Consider the following 26,355-nt stretch of genomic DNA (forward strand, 5'->3'; position numbering starts at 1 on the left):
AAGTCCTAACCTGTTTGAAATTTTCATCAATGACCTTCCCAACTATTTTGAAAAATCTCTAGACCATGTAAATATTAATAGGCATATTATCTCTAAATCCTTAAAAACTAGTACTGTATACATGTTTTTAAGCATGCTATTAAGCTTATTCCTCTATATGGAAGTGAAATTTGGAGCTCATTAAATCCCTTGATAGCAAAATTAAGATATGGAAACCAACTAATTTGCATGGATAAAATGTATTCAAATTTAACTTGTGTGAAGCTACACAGTAAATTTTGTAAATTCATTCTGGTCGGCACAAATAAAAACAAAAATTGTGTGCAGCCTTATTTTAACTGACGTTTCCACTGTACTTTTAATTAGTGAGGTCTGTTTTGAATTATTGGCTTAGACAAAAATATAAGAATAATTTCCTTTATTACAAGATGCATACCAGCATTCAAATCTCTAGATTCTCAGTATAAATCGTCATGGTATAGCTTTCTCCAACACATTTTAAAAACTCTTCCTGGTTTTTCAAATCTAAATGATGGGAAAAATATTTCATATAATACCATCAGGAAAATATTGAAAGAGACGTGCATACAAATTTTGGAAGGATCAACTGACCAAGAAACCAGAAGGAGAGGCCCGCACTTATGTGACAGTTTATGATAATTATGGTTTCGAAAAGTATCTATATAAATATCATAACAAAATTTTAGCGTAGGAGATCATTAACAAAATTGAGGGTGTCATCTCACCATTTGCAGATTAAAATAGAACGATACCAGGGTACTCCTCAAAACCTTAGACCGTATTTCAGCAATGTCATTCTGGTAATATTGAAAATGAAGTTCATTTTCTCTTTTATTGCACAAAATATAACGAATACAGACACTATGTATCTCACATCTGAATCATGTTCCAATTTCATTAACTTAAATTCCCAAGAGAAGTTGCTATGGCTGCTGTCTTGTGATAACTCAACTGTATGAAAAGAGTTGTGTATATTCCTAGTTAAACACTGCAAATAGCAGATTTATATTCCATGTTTCGCAAAATTAGTTATTGTTGTTTTAAAAAAAAAAATAAGTGACTGGATTCAGTTTCTCTATTTATTTGTGTTCAGCTGCTTCTGACTCGAGGAGGATTGCTGTAATTGCCTATCGCAGTCAACATTTTATCCTACAGCACCGTCCCTTGAATTGGTGTCTCCTATACAGATAAACAAATTTATTGTCATTTGTCTATTATAATATCTGTCACGTTATATAATTTACAATGTTTTTGCATATACTTTCATTATTGGTAATTGTATAAATGTCCGCTTTGGGACCCTGATTGGAAATACTGTTGACTGCGATAGGCAATTACAGCAATCCTCCTCGTGTCAGAAGCAGATGATCACAAATAAATAGAGAAACTGAATCCTGATTGGCTGACGTTATTTTGTTCTGAGCCCATAGACAAAATTTAGTCATGTGAGCGTGACGTCATCAACGTTTTTTCATGGTTTTCTATGGTTTAAAATGGAATCTAGAATTAAATTATAAGAAATGACTGTAATATTTTTTCTGTCTATTCGAAATAACATAAAAAAATGTGATGCACATTGTTAAATAACCCGCTACGCGCGTTATTCAGTGGCACCAAATTTATTATGTTATTTCTTCATAGACAGAAAAAAATATTACAGTCATTCCTTAAATATCTAATTGTTAACGAGAAATATGCAATTTACTATCATTGTCATAAACTCTAAATACGGCAAATAGTTGAAAAGAAATTGATAAATTAAACATATTTATAACCGCTAAACGAACCCCTTATGAGACAAACTCGACAAACAGTTATGAATACAAATATGAATATTTCTTAGAATTGACGGTCATCCTTTAAAAGTTACGGTCATCCTTTAAAAGTTACGGTCATCCTTAACAATTTACGGTCATCTTTTAACCAATTACGGTCAGCCTTGTTATGAATCGCTAATCCTGTTACGGTCATCTCGATTACGATTTACGGTCATCCTAGCGAATTTTTCAAATCCAAATCCCCGTTTTATACACGTTCCTCGGTAAAGATTTGTGACTTCCGTGTGAATCTTTTATAAATTTACATCGTATCAAAGTATGCTTTGTATAGAAAATGATGTAGAAACACCTTAACAGACAATAAAAATACTGACCTAATTTTTCATCCGACATCTTGGGATGACCGTGAATGCAGTTACGGTCATCAGCTTTACCCCAGTGAAATTAAAAACTATAAACAATAGAACAATAGAAACGTAACTCTTCAACTAATTTCATTGGTTTACTTTAGGAAACAACTTGATATAAAACAGATGAGAAACATGTATAATATTTGTTGAAGGACAATGATCCGTTGATCAGAAGTCTTATTTGAAATATAAAAGCAAATTCACACAGCAAAATCTCAAAAAGAATAATGCAGTAAAGGATGTTTGCTACTCATTTTCAATATAACAAGCTTTTAAAAAGACTGTTATAAATTGATAGTATATAAATAACAGAATTGAAATAGCTGAACATATGAAAGGTTGTACTTTTTTCGAGATATGGTCCAGTGAAAATTTGGCGGGATAATTTTCTTTAGACTTTTTAAACATTTAACATTGTATTGGCATCCGTTTTCTTAAAAAAATCATGAAAACATTACAAGACTCTTATAGCATTTTTGAATATGGCTTTTTAAACCATGAAAAAAAGTAATATGAGAGTATGTAGGATTTTTTTCAATGGCACTGCATGGATAATAACATAGTATTCTGAAATTCAATGTGTTAACATAATGCGAATCCTTTGTTTATTATTCATCATATCCATACGCATGTGAAACTTTCCAGAAAACTCGGTTTTTTTATTTAGATTTTTTTTTCGATCTTTAAATGAATGCAGTCTTTTTATGAATAAAACAGTTTAAAAGTTACATCTCTGCAGCTTAGAAAATGAGCATATCTAATAAAAATTGTTATCTATTTTTCTGTGTAAAAAGATTTAACTTTTTTTAAAAACATCATATACATGTGTTTGTCTGTCTTGGTATTTCGACATGTGTTTGTTCATTTCCATTCATTTACGTTCGAATACTGTTAGTTTGTATTTAGTGAGTGACTGCAAATTCAACAGTGTTACAACTTACAATTTTGAAGTATATTTTACTGGTCTTACCATGTATTATATACGGAGAATAATAGAGAGCTACAAATGTTTTCTTTTATAGTATTGACTTGAATGTGTTCTAGCAACCTTATATTTTAAATCAATACCATCTTCTGGGAGTAGGTGTCATATATTCAAGAGTTTCCATATGCATGGGTGATATTTGGATTTTCAATATTGTATTATCGGCCAAAGTATGTAAGGGCTACACCAAGGCCTGCATCCTTATTGATCTTAGAGGGAAACACATCTGTATTATATATTATTATATACATCGTATTTTGGTTTTACTGCTTTAGGTTGGTACACTGTTTTTTTATTTTCTGGTAATGAGTGTAGGAAATCACATTGTCACGTGTTCTGTATTGTGTTTATATGAAATTAATTACCTTTTTAAAATATGTTTTAGAGTAAAAGCTATGTCAACAACTAAATCAGTCCGTGGATTTACCGAGTTCGACGATCTTTGTCGAGGCTTTCAAGGTTACTCGAACAACCTTGTGGAATTGTTTGATATATGTGATCATGGCAAACTAAATCGAAATAAACACCCAATTTCTTTTAAGGAAGCTTTCACAAGATTGAAATTAAGAATTAAAGAATCTTTTAGTGCTTTGGAAATACAGACTGAACGAAAAGTTACAGACTTTACAATTGGTAAGACATTTGTTAAAAAACACGAGAGGGCTACCTTTAACCCTATGAAACAGACTACGTGGTCTCTTGGAGGAGGTATAAATAGTAGATGGCAATTTTACAAGAAGGATGATTATGACGGTTTAATTGTGTTGGCATGCATTGAAAGGGATCTGATTCCGCAAAATATCAAAGAATGCTACAAGAGGGCGATTCAAATGAATAAGAAAACAATCGAAGCGAATCAGCAAAATTATGCTCTAGCCCTGGAACAAGCTTTGATACAATATTACGCATTAATCAAACCAGACGAAAGAATGCGCAATCAATCCTTCGATATCGGCAATTTATCAAAGGAAATATACAAGGGAGGAATTGTGTATGTAGCGTATAAACTTGAGCGAGAACCTTCTTATTCAGTAAGTATGTGCTTCCCAAGTTTTGAGTAGACGTAAAATAAAGTTTCATTTTAATCCACGTAAACAACACGTACATCAAAATTAAACAGTGAAATACATAAAAAAGTGGAAAACGAAAAAACAAGAAAAATATAAAAAAAAACATTGTTCAGAAAAATCCATCTTTTATCTACTTCATCTCATGCAGCAACCGTTCATATGATGCTTCGTCTGTGAAAAAGACAAATATCAGTACAAATAAAAAAATAATATGAGAAGTTGATAATCGAACATAAAGTTACTAAATTAACGCGTAAAAAAGTATATACTAAAAGCATATGAAAGTTGCATAACTAACTAAGTTTTAGTCTACAAAACTTTTAAGCTATCCGATACTCCATGATCTTTAAAATATAATCATTTGAAAATGAATAAAAAGCAATATGATATTTCTGTTAGTGACACAACAACTTTACGTTACAAAAGTACCAACAAAAGATCTAACGATCAGTGCAATATTCATGTTATTATTGCATTTAACTTTAATTTCTCGTTATCTGCGTTTTCAGTAACGTTTTGTCTACATCATGCATATAACCGGACAAAGGTGTTTTGAATAAATATTTCTTTGTCCGACACACGCACACATGTTTTATTCAGATTAACAGTGGTATTTTTTTTATTCACACACATTGCACTACTGCTGTTAACAATTTACTTCACTAGTCCAGCATGGTCCCCATTTTTTAAGAAGAAATCCGGATGTTACTCTCTGAAGAGCATCATCATATTCGACATTAATAACTTACATCTAAATAATATCATATAGTATCATTATCAACCATGAACTAAACAAATATATATGAAAATACTCAAATATGTATCATCTAGCGTGTTTGGTAAAAACTGTTTCTGGAAACAGTGGTCAGTTTGAAAAGGCAAACTACCATTTAATCTAGTTTTGTACATTTCAGGATGATGAATTGGAAGCACATGCTAATTCAGGTATGTTGTTTTTGCGTGTCATGTATTATTCTGTAGGTTTCAAATTGATATTTATATCATATATCTTACTCATAAATATTTTAGTAATATGTTCAGCAACTTCACATTTTCATGCTTACAGTAAGAAAATAAAACCGTCTTAAAAAGTCAAAATCAGAAGTTATTAGTCGAAGATTGACTGACGAATTCATCACAAAAACTACTAATGATTACAACATTCTACACAATGCTACATACAAAACAAAAACCCCACCAGAAAATCGGGCTTAATCTTTGTTGCTCCGGATTGGTCGGCCGAAATTTTTGAAATGTGTGGGAGTTCCTGCTGGAGCAAATTAAAAAAAAGCGTCGGACGCACTTTTTACGTTTTTAAAGTGTAATTTTCATTTTATTAGTATAGGAAAGGAAGCAAAACGCTGACAACATAAAGAAACAAAAACAAAAAACAAAAACAAAAAAAACAAAGAAAAAACAAACGTTCATCTTGAAATTAGTATTGCTTTAATCCAAAAGAGGAAGTTTTTGTTTAATTACTTTTGTTTTCTCTTTTTTCATTAAGATTTCATGAGTTCCTTTAAGGGGGTAGACCTTGGTTCAGGGAGATAACTCTTTAAATCAGTTAAGTGTTTGTAAAAGTCAAGTTTCACCAATGTTTTTTAAGCATTTTCCTGAAACAGAGTGGAAATAATCTATGTTACCTAGAAGCTTAGAAGATATTTATGAAAGTGGTTGACACAAACATACTGGTGATTTTATGAGTTATCTCCCTTAACCTAGGTCTACGTCCTTAATAAATCATGGCAAACTGGATGATTTATCCTTTTTGTTTCTATTTAATAAATTCTGCATGGCACTCATTAAATATTAAAATGATGAACTTTTAATAGTGTATTCCATTTGTTTTGACTCTGTTATATTCTTTACTATACCATGTACGTACCTTCGTTTTATGTAATTCACTTCTCGAAATCGATGCTTTAATACCTTGCAATTTATTGAGGAACTTTATAATATTTATGGTGTGAACAAACGTTGACTGAACCTCATTCTATTGTCAATCATTCAAAATATGGATTCTAACGACATATACATCACTTATATTATATATTTGTGAAGTTGTTCTCACCAAATAATGAAAACTAAAAGGAGTGAAGAGAGGGGTACCTATAAAGTGCGAAACGGAAGAAAATTGGAACGAATCGAACGACAAAATACAAAATGAAATGTACTGAAAATATAATGTATAAAATTAACCAAGAGTCAAATAGTAAAATTAATGTAAGCGGTTAAATTCATTCACAATGTAAGATTTTGCATCTATTGCAAAGATAGAGGAGGTACCTACTAGGTGTTTTTTTAATGTACAATTTAAGATTGATACATTAAGTCGGAAAAGCATCAGTAAGGAGTCGAAATAAGCTAAAAATATTGACAAGTTATGAAGGTCGTTATCGAGACTATACCATACCCGCGAATTCGCAGGTTCGAACCAGAGTTTAAAAACATACGCTTTATTTTTAGCCTAGTTGTTTGGTGAAATCAAGCTTATAATAAGGTGCACAGTTATGTCCAATAACGAAGTCCATGAGTAGCCATTAATACATATAACATACACATAATTTTTAAACTGCATACCGGGGTTTGTATGTGATAGTTGCCGCAGTACATTTAGTTCTACCTAAGTCCTTGTAATATTAACCTGGCTACAAGCTTAAGCCTGGCTACAAACTAGTGTTTTATATTGCTCTTAAATTCAGAGTGTGTATCAGTGTAGAATATATAATTATCAACAATATTCCTACTTTCGAGGTTAATACAATTATCATTGCGACACCATGGCTTGATTTTCTTTCTGTACCAATTCTTAGAACTAATATCAATGATATACCGCAATATATAATCGTTATGTAATCGATAAGAAATAAAGACCTTTAACGGGATTAATTTGAAATGTAGCTGTTAAATTTAGACTCTTTAAAATGAAACATTCAGTACATCTCATATGTGTGAATTCTCATCTGATCGGGCAAATTCAAACTTGATCTAAAAATTTAAACTTGATCTCATTTGTGTACATTGCATTGTCCGTTAGGACAAGGTATAATTGATAAATATATATTAGTTACTTCATCTAAAAGTGTAAGGACACGTTAAAAGATCCAGGGTTGAGTGCAATATCGAAGCTGCTACGTAGCGGCTACGTAGCTGCTATCAATATCTATGTAGCAACTAGTCTATAGCTATACGTTCAATAGTCAAAATCTACGTAGCACTACGTAGCTGCTACGATATTGAACTCAACCCAGGACTCCGAAGTCTCATTTGTGGATTTATCTTTATGAACGACCAACAGCCGAAAAGTTTCTAAGAACTGCAATATAGCTGATTAAGAGTTAAGCTTCGGTCACACATTACCGGATAGCACGAATGGACGCCTAACGGATGAAAATAAAAGTTGTACGTTGACAAAATTGTTATCTGTTGGGAGTCCGTTGATGTACTGGCCGAATAAAACGGACGCGTAACGGATGCATAACGGACACACAACGGATATGCAACGTACGAGAAACGAAAACGTACCGGACAGAACGGATGTCGAACGTACATCCAACGGACAAGTACCGCATACAACGGACACCTAACGGAAGCGTACCGGATAAAACGGATGAACATGATATACGGAAAAATCAAAGGCGACAATAATAATTTATGTAAATCGCATAAATATTCAAAATGTTTCTGTGTAACTGGCTTTGGTTTGGTCTTCAGAATTCCGCCAACGGGCAGTGTCTGGCCTGAATAAGAGCTGCTTGATTGTGAAGACGTGCTTATACTCTAAGATCGATTATGAATAATAAGAATTCACGAACCTTAAGAAATCTGACATACCAATAATTGGCATTTCTAACGCGAAATTTCCAATTGGCATTTATCCGTTTTAGATCCGTTCATCATCCGTTTTATCCGTTATACATCCGTTCATTATCCGTTTTATCCGTTATACATCCGGTATGAGTCCGTTTCTCATCCGTTTTATCCGTTTAACAACCGGTAGAAGTCCGTTGGTGAATTTATCTTCCAGACCTCCAACGGATGTATAACGGACACGTAACGGATACAAAACGGAAACGAAATGGACGAGTACCGTACAAAAAGGACGCCCAACGGACGTTCAACGGACATTTTATCCGTTGGACGTCCGTTCAAAGTTTTGAACATGCTCAAAGTTTTCCACCGGACAGAACGGACGTCAGCGGATAAAACGTACGCTTAACGAATATGGACGGACGTCTAACACTGGTTCTCCGTTAAAGCGCCCATTTTATGACGTTATTTTGTCCCTCCGTAAGAAAGCAAACCCAACGACTTCCAGTTATATACCCGTAGCTTGTTATACTTATATCTGAGAATTTTAGAATTCTTTATTATCTATATTTTTAATTTTTATAAAGTTTAGTACATATGCACAACGATCGTGATCGTACCGGCCGTCCATAATGTTTTCTTCGAAAAGATGAAATTTCCATTGATGGATAAAAGACCAAGCAGGACAAAATATTTAGTACAGTATAGAGTGTAATATGAGTTAAATTTGATCATAAGGTTACCATAAATAATGTTGTTTATAACAATGGTCATTTATTCCAAGTTACATCAGTCTGAAAAACGAAGCAAAGTTGAAAACTGCAGAGATTTGTTAAGCGTGTAATCTCCGTGGAATGGCCAATTCTTAAAAAAACATCAATTATGAAAACAAATTTCACATTCAACAGATCGATATGGATGTCAACATTAAATTTTAGTTTAACTCCGATCTTTAGATATACATATTATGGTTCATAAATGACGAAATCGTCGAAATGTAACCTCCGTGGAATGTAATCTCCGTTGACATTTTGGTAAAGAGTGCTTTCTATCACGTCCGCACTTTTATCGAGTATGGCGTGCCAAATAAACATATTAGATAGTTATAATGGATGGCGGATAATCACTTACAGATCAATAATATATTGTAATTCAGACGACATAAGAAGACAACATGTAACATTTTTATAAATCAATTGTTTGGTCCATAATTGTTTGAGTGTAACAAAGTTGCTTCTTTCTCAAATCTAGATGAAGAAAAAAACAAAACGAACCGGATGTTTTTATATCAATCGTAATGCATGTAAATAAGTTATACCTGTTTTCAATATTCAAGATATGAAGCTTTATGATTAATATAAATTTGATACCGAATTCAATACGATTTAACAAGTATGCAATTGCAAGAAGCCATAAAAATTGCTCTTTCTTTTTTCGTGTTGCACAAGCAGAGAAGCTTTTAGCTTTCATCAAAATTATGACGTCGATAGAAAGGGCCCGATATAAATTCCGTTACATTAATTAACAACACCTTGTACAACATTCTTTTCGGAATTAAAAGGAGTAAGATATAGATTAAACAAAACTATCCGTCACAATGCTATATATATATTACGGTCTGTATTAGGGGAGGAGATCTACATTTCTGCATTCTGTATTTCTTTTGGCCATGTTTCTCTATTCAGTTAGAAATATATGCCCTTCTCTGTAAAATTCTTGGGTTCAGTTCCTGCATTTCAAAAATTCCGTATATAAAATTTTGACAAGATATATTGTCTTGTCTGTATCAACAACATAAGTATGACGACACTTCTCCGTATAGCCCCTCTTTTTTATTCTGCCACTGTACTGCATAAATGATACCACGTTTGAAATAAGTATAAAACTTGGAGAAAAAAAAAGTATTTCAAATTCTTCGAAATAAGTTGGATAGCTGGGATCATAAACAAAAGTAAAGATGATATGAGGTATATTTTATCATATTTTCCTTGTGATTCGAGGTACTGGTAATGAGGAGCTGAACACAGTGACAGTACCGGTAGCTAACCGACATTAAGAGAAATCTGAAATCGGATAAAATAAAAATTTGATCACCAAAACGATTTTATCATTGATTACTCATCTGTCCAACAAAATATAGAAAGAAACATTGCTTATCAATCAATTTGGTGAATATTATGAAATATATTTAATATGTGTTGGTACTAAAAAAATGATATACCCTAAAATATTGAAGACAATGTCTTCCGTCCTCGAGCATCAGTATGAAAATTTAAGACGTACGAATTATGACAATGTTTTGGTTCTGTAAATCCTTACAATTCGAATCAATGGTCAATTTATATATTTTGGAATTAGAAAGATACCTATGGTTTTATACTCTATCAATCAATGTTACATTCGACTGATTTGAATATTTTTTGTGTGTCATTTTCGTCATATAGCTCATCAACTCTTTCTATTCTTTCATGTCTTTGGATTTCAAATACTTGTCGCTGGGCGTAAATGATGAAGATAAATCAAAAATAGTGCTCGCTTCGGACGCATGGAATTTATAACTTGTTTTTTTTTTTTCGGCCACTATTGCAGATCTTTTTGTTGCTTATCGGATTATCGTGGTCTGACATCTGTCACGAACTATTTTTTTTTCCAGGTGAATAAAATTAAATAATTGCTGACGCAATGCACGTGAAGGATGTAAGGTTAAATTTGTCTACAATAGGAAACGAAATGAAAGTTAACTCATGCAAGATCGTGATTTTGGCGAAAAACAATGATGCTTATATGAATGTATAAAATTTGCATCGCTTATTTCATTTGACCAGTAGCGTTTACAACCAATTTGAAAGATCAACGTTTCTTTCGAAATGATCTACTAGAATATTGTCAATAATGAATTTAATATCCAGAAAACGTAAAGTTTCATTAATCTTTAAATCATTTATTTCTGTTATTTTCAATTCACCATATTCTTAAGTTTCAAAATTATTTTTTAATCTATAAACCACCTCCTATATCTTGAATTATTTCAAATAACTAAAAAAAAAGTATATGATATACAAACGGAATACAATGCACAGTTCTATTAGTATAAGAGGATCTACAAAAAGAAACTGTGGTCGTTACTGGTTGTCTACAAATCAAAGTTGCGAGATTAATAGGCTACAACTAACCACCAAAGAGGATGAATAAAATATATATGAATAATGATTTAATATTTTATATTTTGCTGGATAATTTTTTTGTCGTGTCTCTCTCATCATTGTTTTTTTTATATATTTTTATTGAACCTTTTTAAATTCTTTATCAACGACAACGCATGTAACATCTTATTTATTTTTTGAATATTCTTCTCCCGGTCATAAATCTGCATGAAATATTTGTCACTGTACGTTCAGAAAACATCAATCAAAAAAGCATATCTCCTCTAAAATTGTATTAATATACAAAGTGTAAACCTTTTCAAATAAGTGATTCGTTTAAATTCTAGTCAGATATTATCAGTTACACAGTGTGTTAGTGACCTAATACAATAAATACGGGGTCAGTAAATTCCATAAGGGATTTGAGCGAAAATAGAACCTCATATGGAATTTACTGACCCTGTATATATCGTATTAGGTCACTAAACACTGTGTCACGAATTTATCTTGCCGACTATCTTTATTAGTAGAATTAATAGACACTTCTTGTCTCTCCTATTTTTTCAAATTTACAATACATAGAACTAAAAGGTATTAAGGAATATCAAAGGAAGTAACCTATATCAAAGATACAAGATCATACAAGGGTTGTGCTTCGGCTTCGAAGATATTTTTAAAAACAGTTCAAAGCAAGAAATTCATGCGTTATACGCCATACTTGTGCATTTTGAAATTAAAACAGTTGATTTATATATATGTTTTCGATATCAATATGACCACATCAATTATAATTCATGGTAACACAGAATGGTAAATAGGATGATGACGAAAAGGAGGAGGATTCAGTGGCAAATTATATGCGTATTCGTGTTGAAAGCATGTTTATACGATTTTATTATTTATCTTGCTTTGTACAAGACTGATATGCTGAGTCGATTGTTTATCGTACAAGTTCGCACAGAAAAAACTTTTTGAAGATTTATCACCTTAATTTGTGTTAAGGAGATAAAAAAAAAACCTTATATATATAATAATAATGCAGACATGACTGAATATCATACTTAAATTTCAGCTAACAAGAAAAAAGAAATAAAAGTTTACGTGAATCAATAATTTTTTTTTAGCATTTTGGCATTGAAAATCACGACGTCAAAGGAAATAAAATGACGTTAAATGTTTTTTTTATTGTTTTTTCATCTAAACTGTCTCGATCATTACAAATTAACGGTAGCACATTACATGCTAAAATTTATATGGTGGATAGAATACACCATGAAGATGTTCTATGTTCTTTATAAACAAGTTTTGCTGCAATTTATATTTTATCATTTTTTACTCCGACGTTGGGCGCTTTAACGGAGAACTAGTGCTAACGGATAAAAACGGACGTTTAACGAACATGAACGGATTGAAAAAAAATCATCCGTTAGGCGTCTGTTCGAGCTATCCGGTAAGGTGTGACGGAGGCTTTAAAGATATATTTAACAAAAAGTGTTAATAATTTCATCTGCCGACATGATTGCAGATAAAAAAAAAGTCGTAAATAAAATAAGATTAAAAACAAATATGAAGGAATACACGTGTATTTAATAATTTTATGCCTTAACGTACAGTAAAAAAATATATTAATACACAACCCTAACATACGTTTTGGCTTAATGCGAGTTGATTATTTTTCACTGCTGCTCCTATATGATGAGCGTTTGAAATACATCAGAACTGTGTATGTTTAATAATTCTCTAGCTTAATTTCTGCATACCATTAAAAGAGTAACAAATAACATTGTTTGTAGCAAATCATATATGACATCTGAGTATATTACTTTTATTTTTAAAATTCATTAATAAAAGATTGTCTAAATACTCGAGTTATGGTCATTTGTCAAAGTTACGACCATCTTGTGTCGGTTACGAGCATCATCCAAAATACTATAGTTGAAGTTACGACCATCACACATTTAAAGTTACGACCATCATGCTCGAATTTTTGAATGATTTTATCTATTAAATTTGGTTTCAATATCAATGCACTCACGATAAGTGTATATGCAACAAGCGGTTTGGCTCAAATGAACCTTTTACTGCACAAAAATCGGAAAAAAAACTTATCCCTAGAGTTGTCTCCCATCTCCGGGTTACGACCATCCGCTTACCACCAGTGATACATGCGATGCAATTATTAGGCATTGCCAACAAAACGCCAAGTATCATTTGTTATTTCTTTGCATATAATTTAACCAGTTCCGGTCACCAATGTCAAACAAGCAGCAATTGATCATCTAAAACTTCAGTTGAAGGAAAACGGATTATATTTCTGCTGTGATATTTCAAATGATGGGAACTCGTTTTTCCGAGCATGCAGCGATCAGCTGAGTCGTCTTGAGTTAGCTAAGATGGATCATTTACAACTCCGGCAACTTATTATTCCACAATTTTTTAACTGAGAGATGTGTCTGATGTAAGTTTACAAACTTTTCTTTCACATTTCGTCTTTTTGTATTTTGTTTAAGAGTGCATATATATATATACATATATTGAATAATTTACTATTTTTGCATACGATCCCGATGAAATAACAGAAGTGAACGAAGAAGCTGGGGTAAATGGACCTCCACTCTTACTTGCAAAAGAAAAACTATACTATCAGAGTTTAAAAAGGGGTGATGGTAACGTAGAGGTTAAAGGAGAATCAACAATCCTTAGTAAGTACATCAACTACGTTTGACTATGTATGACATAGAATTTGATATAAGCAAAATTTTATGATGCATTTTTTCTCCTATATAATATTCATAGAACTACGATTTCATTAACTTTTATAACGTTAAATAATTAACGAGCGAAAGAACAACACATTAATTCACGAATGGACAAAGCGCATTAGTAGATTATTAATATTCTTTGCTCAAGAGTTCAATATTCTTGGTTAGTTGTGTAACGGTTTGTCTCAATCTTCGCTAACGCATAAATTTTGCAATAACATTTTACATCAAAGGTTTTGACAGATAAGATTTTTTTTCTGTGCTCATGAAAGTTTTGAGGAATAAATATAGGAATAAGGAGATGTGGCATGATTGCCAATGAACAACTATCCACCAAATTTTAAATGAAGAAAGGATGCAAGCAATTATAGGCTACCGTACCACCTTTTGCAAATAAAAAAATCCAACATATCGTATCGTCGACCTTAAAAGGCACCGACATGAAAGATATGAAACACAAATTAATTGAGAAAAACTAACGGGCTAATTTATAACAAAACAATTTACGAAAAACAAATATGAAAGACATGAACCAACGACAAACCACCGAACTACACGCTCCTGACTGTGACAGACACATACACAATATTGCGGGTTTAAACTAGATTGCTGGCGCGAAAACCTCTCCCCTAACCAGGGACAGTTGTGTAACAGTACGACATAAGAACAAACGATAAAAATCAGTTGAAAAGGGCTAAAATCATGAGATCGATACAAAACAAAAAACACCTAACGAAAACACTGCCCGGACGTGGCAGCGTATCTTTATGTTACAGTGAATTTGTAGAATGAGGAATTATGTTATGTATAATCACCGGTAGCTTTAGTGATTATACATAATTACTAAAATTTTCAGGAATTATGCATAATCACTTTAACAAATGTCAGGTATTAAACATAATAACTGAAATGAAGAGACAATGAATAAAATTAAAATATTTTATTTAAACATCTTTAGAAATATAACTATCAAATCTTAAGCACAATACTGTAAACCAACTTATTTCGCGGATACTTTATTTCGCGTTTTACCCTTTCTTGACCACCTTGCGGCTATTTAATTTCGCGATTTTCTGATTTACTTGATTAAGTTTAATAAGGAAAGATCCAAGGTTTACATATTCGCGTTATTTTCTACTCGCAAAAGTCGCGAAAATAAATCGCTCGCGAAAATAAGTTGGTTTACAGTAGTTTAATACATATCATTTATTTTTACAAACTGCATTGAAAATTTGGATGACCTCTTCTATTAGGGTCTTTTTTCTTTCATTTTTTAGATAATTATTCTCTTTTGTTTCTTTATTTTGCCCATTATTCTCTATTTTGTATATTTTAGTACACTATTATTCTCCATTCTGATTTCTTTTGTCTATTTTTGTCTATTCTTTAATTTTCAATCCATTATTTTGCACTGTTTGCCCATAATACTCTATTCTGTAAACCTCATCCAGACCCCCTACCATTAAACTTTTATCTGCGTATTCATTTTTGGTTTGTTTTCATCAAATAAAAAAAAACAACCTTAGACTTTCATATATTGAATCTGATTTTACTGCACTTTAACATGTTTAAAGAGAAATAAAGTGTTCATCTGAATTGGCTAAAAATGTCAATCAGACACCTCAAATCGATTACTTGTGTATAATCTGAGAGTTATTAAATGTTTCGTAGTCAGTCATTATCCTTTTCATTCCTTTTATTAACGATGGCCATTATGTTTTTGGGGTCTCCTTTTCAACGATCACACTGCGGCCTCCACCAAAATTGTGTTCAATCTATCAAGCATTTGTTCAGTTCAGTTTGTGTTCCTAGACGTTAAGTTGCATATCTTTGCCTAGCTTGAATTCCTTGTTCGTTAACTTTCATCCCCCTATTTGTTTTACAGCAAATTACATGATCTGTGCATTTATTTGCTTACGAGTTTAAAAATGTGGTTTAACACAGTTAAATAGAATATCACCAGAAAAAACTGTTCACTCTTAATAAAATCAGATTTGATAAATGGTCAGGAATAAAAACTGACCACCATAAAGAGGTTATTTTATATTATTAGATTTGTTTGTCTATATTGGAAATACTTTTATCAAACAGATAATCTTTGTTTTATTGATAATACCTGAAACCGATTCAGGGAATTTTTAAAATACGTATTAAAATTTTCAGTGATTATGTAAAATCACTGGTCTTTTTCAGAGACTATATATAATCACAAATGATTTTAGTGATTAAGCAAAATCCCTGAAAAACCAGGGATTCTACATAATCCCTGATTACACAAATTCACTGTAACCTAAAATCCCACAACAAAAAAGACACTAAGATTGGGTGCATCACTTATAACCCAGGGAACTTGAACCTAAGGATGTTAGCTAAACAAGAAGGTCTGTTTCATAGCTTGATATGGACGACTACAAACCTGATTTATATGACATACGGGATGACTTCAACTTCCCAGTTGTCAATTTCCTATTTCTCAGCAGTAATTAATATATCCTCGGCTCAATGGTATGGCATTCACATATCTCATTTTATACATTGAGAGTCACCAATGAGTCTTGTGTAGACAAATCGCGAGTTTGATGTACTTGGTCACAAGCTGAATGGTTTCTTTGGTGAACATTTTTGTTGACGTCCAACTGCCTTTAAAACTTTTTTAAATTTAATGTGAAATTTTAAGCTTGTTTTCTTGAAGCACATGGTAGATACATGTGTCGTTACTTTTGTACGTGTTACAATAGTGATAAAATGAATGTAATTATTCACACTACAATAAAATATAAGAAAAAGTCCTCTTTTGAGGACTACTTTGCAAATATAAAAAAGAATGCCATCTATTCAGCTTTACGGTATATTCTATAAAAAGAATTGCTATTCATAATGACTTTTTTTCACAATCTTATTAGACGATCATCAATGAAATAATAGGTAACTCGGTTGATAATAGAATCATATTCAAAACAGTGTGGTCCTGGCCATTGATTGACGACCTAAATTATCCCATTGACTGGGACAGATTAGGTGAACGTTTGTCTGTAACGACCATTGCTCACTTCTTACTTATTATAGAATTTAAACTGTGGGGTCACCAAAGGTTCTTAACGCCTTTAATAATAAAATTATTCGAAATATTATTCAGGAATAACCTTTATGTTTTGATTTATATTATTGATATAAATCAACACATCGTATTATTCCGGATTCGTTTTTCGAATTACTTTATTTAGGTGTTGAGAACCTTTGGTGACCCCACAGATTCAGTGTCTTTAACAAGTACATAGTGAGCAGTGATTGTTACCGACAAACGTTCACCTAATCTGTCCCAGTCAATGGGATAATTTAGGTCGTCAATCAATGGCCAGGACCACACTGTTTTGAATATGATTCTAGTACTGCCTCTGCATGGAAACTTTAAAATAGATATTGGAATTTTAGCAAGACTATTTACACCAAACCACCAACATTTTATGCTCTCTTTTAGACAACGTTACCTATTGAAAGTGGCTTTAACATCATGCCTCTGAAAGAGTTTGTGCATGTTTGGACTATCTATAAACGTTACCTTTCTATTCTATTGAATGCAGTTATTTGTAGCTTATTAGTGTATTATTTGTTTTTAAATATCCATTGCAAATTCAGTTTATTTGGTGTGATGACCTAAGTGTGTCTTTTTTTTCTCACAGAAAGACCTGCACCTACAGAAGCAGCGGTGGCAACTCAATCACCACCTTTAAAGAAACAAAAGAAAAAGTATGTATTTCACAAACCTTGATAGACCATTAATCTTTCATAGTTGATATTCTTCGCTTCTTCTTTAATGTCTACATATTACAGTAGCGATAACGTAATTTTTGTCCCCTTTCCCCTGCAGGGTTACGATTTCGTCCTATTTCTCGCAACCGAACAAAGGGCTATTTCTTACTTCAATAAAAAAAAAATGCTGTTTTTCCAATAAAACTGAATAAATGACTATAGGAGAGAGGAGAAATATACGAAAGGGACATTCAAAGACATTAATCGAAAACAACCTGACCATACAATGGAAAAAAATTAAACTACCAAAAAAAGTGAAATGACAAATAAAACAAACATTGTTTTAACATATTTTATTGTTTGAAGAGACAAATAGATAAGACGATTAGACATAACTGTTTTCAATTTAGTCACATATCCGTCGTCATCTGTGAAACAGATATTTTTAATGGTCATAAACTGAAAAAAAATAAAATTTCCGAACATTCTTTATAAAGTTCGATAACTCTGATTTGCACTGGTTTGCGGTTATACAACTGACTGGATGGTCACAAGTTTTATAATTGTTCTGTGGTCGTAGGTCATGATTGGGGTTGGGGAGTGTAATAAACACACATATCTTCAGTCTATACATCCATTTGATACTGTCATTGTTAAGGGTTGTATTGTTGATAACGTATACGTCATTTCGTCTCTGGCGGGAAGTGTTGTATCATTTGCATATTGACACATTGTTGTCAACATATTGAAGTTCTATGAGACTGAGAGGTTTAGCCAGCTTTAAAACTAAGGGTAGTCCACCATTTTTTACATCAGGAAATACCTGTACCAAGTCAGGAATATGACAGTTGGACTTTCCGTTTTGAATTTTCCTTGGAGTTTGGTATTTTTGTTTTTTACTTTTGGCTATCATACCACATCTTCATATTTTATATGGAAATCAAACGTAGACCGCATAATATTTTTGCCAGGAATGTACTCTTTATTATTCTTTTATGCATTTTAAATTAAAAAAAATCATGGTTGGCGTAGTTTTGCCAATTTGATGTCTATAAATGGCTGCATTAACAGGTTTCATGTATACTTAAATTAAACAGTATAATTTTCCGTTTACGTCTATAGATTCAATATTTAACTAGAACACACCCGCGAAATCGCGGGCATTCAGAGCGCATTTGAGAGGATGTAAAGTGTTGTAGTCAGAATTTTGTAAAAGATTTATAATGACTTCAGAATTTCAGGAAAAGTATCAAAAGTCATAGGTACTTGGGGACAGGAAAATGTTTTTTTATTAACCCTCCTCCAAATGATATCAGACAGAAAATACACTTTATTCGTAGTATATGTATTTGTTTCAAAGTAAAAAGAAAAACGCAAACCGGAGGTCTAATCTGACTTAAATTTCGTCCAACGACGGATATAAGACAGAAAATACACTGTATTCGTAGCATTAATGTATGTTCAAAGTATACAGAAAAACGCAAACCGGAAGTCTAATCTGACTTAAAATTTCGCCCAATGACGGAAACATATCCGGACGTCTTTTTTCTCGTTTTTCACCCAAAATAACTCAATCTGAATAATCATATGAATGGATGACAAATGCGATTATGCACTGAACCAATAGGACACAGAGGCATGATGATTAATTTATTGTGGAAAGAAGAGAAGCGACACCCAAAATGAGGTCTTCTCGTTTAATAGTATAGATTCTTTCAAGTAGAAACAGGATCAGATTATAATTTCTCCTTTACTTGATTGTTTTAATTAATGATAAGAAATCCAAGGTGATGTCAACACATTATAATTAACTACAATTAAACAATCAAATTAAAGTAGAGCAATCTGATTAAAATATTGATCTCTGATTACGTTATACTACTCATATGTAGTATAACGTAATCAGAGATCAATATTTTAATTAGATTGAAAGTAGAGTTCTCTGATTTCATACTCTTATGAAATCCAAGAACTATATTTTAATTATATTGCTTTAAAAAATTTAGAAGAACTATTCCTTTCATATATGGATTAAAGACTTCATTGATTCAAGACCGGATGACACTAAGAACTTTAATAGCACTTGATTTAGAAGAATGAGAAAATAAATTAAAAGGATCTTATAATAATTACTTTTTAAATTTGTAATTTCATGAAACATTTGTAAGACGATTTACACTACAATTAAATACAACGAATATTTTAAGGATGTTCGCTACTCTGTTTCAAAATAACAAGCTTTTTTAAAAGACTGTTATAAATTGGTACTAGTTTATAAATAACAGAACTAAAAACGCAGAAAAAAATGAAGGGTCCGTGTCCTTGTTTTCGAGAAGTAAGCCATTGGAAATTTGGCGGGAAATGATTCTCTCTCAGATTTTTCATCAATTTATCATAAGTACCTTTTTTCCTTAAAAAAACTATGAAAATATAACAAGGATTTTATAAGATTTTTAAATATGGGTTTTTTAAATTATATGTTATGAAATTATGAAAAGAAAAGTAGGGGTTAGCGGGCAATTGTTTTTTTATTGCAATACATGGATAAAACCAGAGAATTCCGAATATCTGACAAAAATTCGAAAGCAAAAGGAGCAAACATCCTTAAGTGTTCACAGGCTTTGTAGGTCAAACCGTTTTATAGAAATATTAAGCACTTGAATAAACGGTAATGCAATGAAGCTGATACACTTGTACCTTAATATTTTGCAGAACTCTCGTAGATGAACATAAGATATCGAAATCAACACCATCAGGTGACAACGCAACAAAAACGGAACCTGAAGTTCAATTCATCCCACGACAGAGAATTGACGATGGGGCTCAGATAACTGGTGGCGAAAACCCTTCAAATACTTCATCATCAAAAAGTCTGTCTAAACCGAAAATACATATGTCTGCAGATGAAAACACTTCATCATCACAAAGCCCATCTAAACCGAAAATACAAATGTCTGCGGATGAAAATACTGCTTCGTCAAAAGCTCCTTCTAAACCTAAAGTAAATATGTCTACAGATGAAAAGAAGTTAATTCTGAAGACTTATATAAAACAAGAAGTAAAAAGCGACTGGGACAAACTGGGAGAAACTGTGTATTTACATCGTCGTGAATATTTACCACGAACAACAGTTGAGCATTACGAGAAAAACCTTACCACTGCCAGCTTAAAGCAGAGAATCAAATCGTTTATCCAGTCTGTGATGAGAGGTAAGAAAGAAAACGAGAAAGATCCCGAGGTGATGGACCTTATCTCAAAGATTGTATGAACAAACCTTGAACAAGTTATCATAGGAACAATAACGTTTAGGTTTAGTCAATATACTAGCTAAATGTAATTTTCAATCTTTTATAGATTGTATTCAAATAACATTTTAGTTTAAAAGTTATTATATATATTTTTTTTTATCAATTTCAAAAAGATAATTGTGGTTTTTTTTTCATTTTACAGATCATTTTCTTTTGTACATTTTATATAAACTTGTTACATTGGCTGCAATTGATCACAGTGATTTCTGAGTAAAAAAATAATATTTTCACTCATCTGACGTCAATCAACATTTGGTGCTGTCAAGACATCGGATATGACGTTGCAAGAAAATGAATTGGGAATTAGTAGAAAAAGATATGGTTCCTTTTATTTTATACTTTGTTTCCATTAATCAGCCAATGGTCAATGTAATGAAAGAAACAACTAATTGAATAATTCAAATTTATAAAAATATTCAACTTGTGACCGAACACCACTGATAACTAACTCATAATGCTACGTGCATTCAGTAATCGGTGTCAATTTTGGTCAACCGTTAAAGATTTCCAATATGTGTATACCTTAATTAGATTTTCTATAAATATATGCCTTTGTCATAAATTTCAGAAATCAGTTATTAAATTTTATTTATCAAATTCGACAGGACGCCATAACTTGATGAGCAAGGTGGAGTTCGATGAAGTGTAATGATTTAATATACAAGTTATTATTTTTAACATTTATAAGTTTATAAGCTCTGAGAAAAATAACGCAAAATCGTGCATTCTGAGAGTTTCCCGGACTCTTTCTGACATTAAAAAGCTATTTTTTCTCCACAAAATTCTGGTCTCGAAGCAAAAACATCGATTGATTATAGTTTAAGACTTTTACATTTTATGGACAACATTAAAAGACCGATATGTAGAATAGAGCAAAAATCGTAATTCTCATAATCATTAATACCGGATCTGTCTGTCTGTCCTCGTCTTGTATTGTTCTTTGACTTTAGTGATTTTTTATGACTAGATTTAAATAGAGTGACAGTGTAGTATTATACTAAAGTCGACACTAGGGACCATTTTGGTAAAAATGATACTTTTTTTTATGGTTGAAGAACCCTCCAGCAACGTTGACCATTGATCATTAGTATTTTTTCTATGCATTGACTTTGTGTGTGGTTTCGTGCACATTTACCCAATATGCCTTTATTTTCTGGTTAAAGGTCTGAACATGACTTAATACAAGTTTAACCCTTCAATGTTAAAGGTCATATGGCAATACATTATAATAATTGTTTTTTTCTTCAAATTATTTGATATCGGGAAATTGGTGACCTTACTTTAATTTAAACCATGTCAGCTATCTAGTTTTATCCAAGAGGGGGCCCGCTGACTGCCTAAGAGGGGACCCACTCCAGTTATGCTTCAGTAATTCCCTAGATAAACAACCACAAATTTTTCCCATAAAATGGGGGCGTGCCCCCTGAAAAACCCTTTCAATCTGCCTCTGAGATTCCCTTATTTTTTTACAAAACACCGCTATATCGCAAATATTGAAATTTTATAAAAAAAAGAAGATGTGGTATGATTGCCAATGAGACAACTATCCACAAAAGACCAAAATGACACAAACATAAACAATTATAGGTCACCGTACGGCCTTCAACTATGAGCAAAGCCCATACCGCATATAGTCAGCTATAAAAGGCCCCGATAAGACAATGTAAAACAATTCAAGCGAGAAAACTAACGGCCTTATTTATGTAAAAAAATGAACGAAAAAACAAATATGTAACACATAAACAAACGACAACCACTGAATTACAGGCTCCTGACTTGGGACAGGCACATAAATAAATAATGTGGCGGGGTTAAACATGTAAGTTGATTGTTTCGAAGAGATTCCAATTAGTTTTTAAAAAATGAAGCAAAACGTATAATGATCTTAAGCTCGGGATCACATAATATGTTTTGATATATCTGCAGATGTGCACGTGGATACGTTAACGTATACGATACGGTTGATACATTTTTAAATGACCGACCTCTATTAAGACAATCTTTTTTTTTATCTTTTTTTTTAATTTCTAACATGAGGCATTTGCCTCATTTGCCTCAATGTAGTTACGGCCCTGCAACGTATACTACAGGTGCATTATTTTTGTTATATGTGTATATAAATATTGTTTATATTTTTGAATTAGTAGATTGCTTATGTTTTATTCCTGTAGTAAGTGCAAACATATTTTATTTTTATAGTTAATATAATCTGTAGAGAGCCTTATTAAAAATTGCTTTAATCAAAATGAGTTACTTTCTTTACCTGAGATCTCCCCCAGTTTTTGGTGGGGTTCGTGTTGCTTAGTCTTTAGTTTTCTATGGTGTGTCTTGTGTACTATTATTTATTTGTTTGTCTTTTTAATTTTTTAGCCATGGCATTGTCAGATTATTTTCTATCTATGAGTATGACTGTCCCTCTGGTATCTTTCGCCCCTTTTTAAATAAAGTTATTTTAATTATTATCATTTTATTGTACGCTAAAGAACGATAGTCGGTGCTCAGTAAAATATACAAATGCCTTGCCGTCACCTATTGTAAAAATTGCTGACAAATGGATTTGTATATAAAAAAAAGCCTCCATGAAGAGGATTAATTGATTGCTTTGGTTGTTCTAAATTAAAGCTATAAATTCCACTCTATGATGGTGATATTATTACATTTGTAACATTGATATAAACAAATCACACAAATCTTGACAAGAGACCAAAATGACACAAAAATTAACAATTATAGGTCACCGTACGGACTCCAACAATGAGCAAATCCCATACCGCATAGTCGGCTATAAAAGGCCCCAAAATGACAAATGTAAAACAATTCAAATGAGAAAACTATAACGGCCTAATTTATGTATAAAAAAAATATCGAAAAACAAATATGTAACAAATCAACAAACGACAGGCTCCTGACTTGGGACAGGCACATACCTACCTAATGTGGCGAGGTTAAACATGTTAGCGAGATCCCAAGCTTCCTGCTAACATGGCACAGTGGTTTAACGGTACAACATAAGAACAAACTATAAAAATAAGCTGAAAAAGTCTTAAATCATCAGATGGATACAAATAGAAATACATTTAACAAAAACCAGAGTGGATGTGGCCGGGTACTTGTATATCTCAACAACAAAAAGACACTAATTACAGCCCTGAGAGTTCTCGCAGTTACCGACATCTAATCAATAACAACAAGAAAAATTGATGAATCTTAGACTAAAGTTTGTACACTTCCAACAAACAATGGATTTAGTATTAAGTACAGCTCTTTGTAAGGACCAGACAGAGTGCGATATATGAGGGTTTCAGATTTTATCTATAAATGACCTAGAAGAAGCAGTTATCACATACTGCTCAAAAGATAAATTTGAGTGGGAAAATATGAGTGGTTGTCATGGTAACGAACACTCTATTTTTGGGATGCTAAGCGTGGTAAAATCTTTCAAAAATCAGCTAAATCACTACAATTCAGAGCCTGATTATGAATAGAATCATGCATTTTTCATTAATTTTCATATGTAACATTGAGACAACTTGGTTTAAGCTTCATTTTAGTTAAGACTGCATGTAAACCAAATTTATAAATTTTTTGAAAAATTTTGCCAAAAAATGCATATTTTCAACTTTTCCCCAATTTGCTATTTTTGCGATATTATCAAATTTTCTCGAGTGTTTTTCAGAAAACTGCAAATGTATGCAAGATAGTTAGCACTGAAGTTATGAAGTTCGGATATTACTTTACCAAATTAAATAGAAAAATGCTTGGGACCTTTTTTAGTTTGATCACCATAGCAACCGATTTTTTCCTTGGAAACGGAGTTATTATTTGCAGAATATTGCAGTTTTTAAGAGCTTAAATGTCCTGAATTGTTTCATAACCGATAAGAAAATACATAAACGCGAACACAAACTTTAAATTACTATCGCCTAGTGTTGTTGCCTTCAATTGTTACCATGGAAACAAAGATTATCCATAGCAACATCCATTTAAAAACTGCATAAATGGAAATTTATGTAAAAAAATACATAAATTGAGGGTGTTTATTTTCAAATTGGAATATCACTTTATTCTTTACTTCACTCTCAGTCTTGGCTGGTGTTTTTTTCAGACAGGTCAATAAATGTAATATATAATGTAACATTGGGGTCGGAGGGTTGGGGAAAAGGGGGTATGTTAATTTTTTCAAATGTTTCATACAAGTGGATCCTTGAAAAGATAATTGTGTTTTGTCGGACTTAATTTCGAGTTCATAATCTGATAATCAATTTTTGAAAGTTTACAGATGATGAACATCATGGGATTGCAATAGCCGGGCAAACCTGGCTTATGGTAAGGAAAGATAAATATGGCCTTTAACGGTTGTAAGAAAATTCTTAATTTCTTAGAGCACACACAAGTATGAGATGTTATCCCACCAGCATATTTCACAAACTTGACCTGTAATATAATGATAAGCTTACAAACCAAAAGTAGAATAATTTTGTCAAAGCATTTCTAAACTGAAACTGAAGTGTCATGGACGGGCGGATAGACCGACAGACAAATTGAACACATATTAAGTCGGTGGGGACTTAAAAAATATTAATAGTCAATTGGTAATCGTTGACACTAGAAGTCCAGTATAATGGAATCCTCTTAATATATAGCTATTATCATATCATTATTAACTCCTTTGTTGCACTACTATTCCGCAATTGGAATTCAGGATCTCCGAGATAGACAAATAGACACATCTTCTAAGTTAGAATTGTGCTAATCCGCTAAAATGATTATGCTATTACCGGTAAAATTATCAAAACAAAATTATTGTACAAAATAATTGTAATAATTATGAATCATTCCTTACTATGCACCGTACTATATATATCTCATATGTTCATGCTTCCGATAACATAATATCTTGTTTTGTTTGTGTGTGTTTGCTGGGGAGGGGGTCAGCTGAAGCACACTTCTAATCCATCTAAAATCACCCTCTTCTCCTTTAAGATAGTAAATATGTAAAAATGTATCATTTTTTTTTAGGATGAATCTTCAAAAAAATCGTTTTGCTACTCTAAATGTCTTTTTTTAACCTTTCATGAGTTACACCCCAATTTACTGTATCTCTCTCTGTAACCTTTATAAAAGACTGTGCAGTAATCCCGAGATTTGGAATGAAAACACTAAGCTGAGAATGTGTGAATAAATTCAAGATTAATAACAGTTAATTTAAAGACAAATTACAAACATGGTCTTAATCAATTAACTGCAACACTAGAAACAGCGCAGTAAATAACATTCTTACGTGTCTTTTTATCAATGATTTCTAGTCCCAACAAGTT

At 32.1% G+C, this 26,355-nt stretch overlaps 1 protein-coding gene across 3 annotated transcripts in view; it reads left to right on the top strand.

The window, feature by feature from the left end:
* Positions 1-23,283, top strand: part of LOC143053912 (uncharacterized) — a 46,679-nt gene extending 23,396 nt beyond the window's left edge. For all 3 annotated transcript variants that reach the window (XM_076226710.1, XM_076226711.1, XM_076226712.1), the window contains exons 2-6: positions 3,580-4,225; positions 5,179-5,209; positions 13,797-13,919; positions 17,660-17,726; positions 20,442-23,283. In XM_076226710.1, the coding sequence (XP_076082825.1) occupies positions 3,580-4,225; positions 5,179-5,209; positions 13,797-13,919; positions 17,660-17,726; positions 20,442-20,997 (1,423 nt within the window). In that variant the 3' untranslated portion in view covers positions 20,998-23,283. The remainder of the gene's footprint in view (positions 1-3,579; positions 4,226-5,178; positions 5,210-13,796; positions 13,920-17,659; positions 17,727-20,441) is intronic.
* Positions 23,284-26,355: the final 3,072 nt, after the last annotated feature.

This window comes from Mytilus galloprovincialis, chromosome 12, assembly GCF_965363235.1.
Source record: "Mytilus galloprovincialis chromosome 12, xbMytGall1.hap1.1, whole genome shotgun sequence".
Classification (NCBI taxonomy): domain Eukaryota; kingdom Metazoa; phylum Mollusca; class Bivalvia; order Mytilida; family Mytilidae; genus Mytilus; species Mytilus galloprovincialis.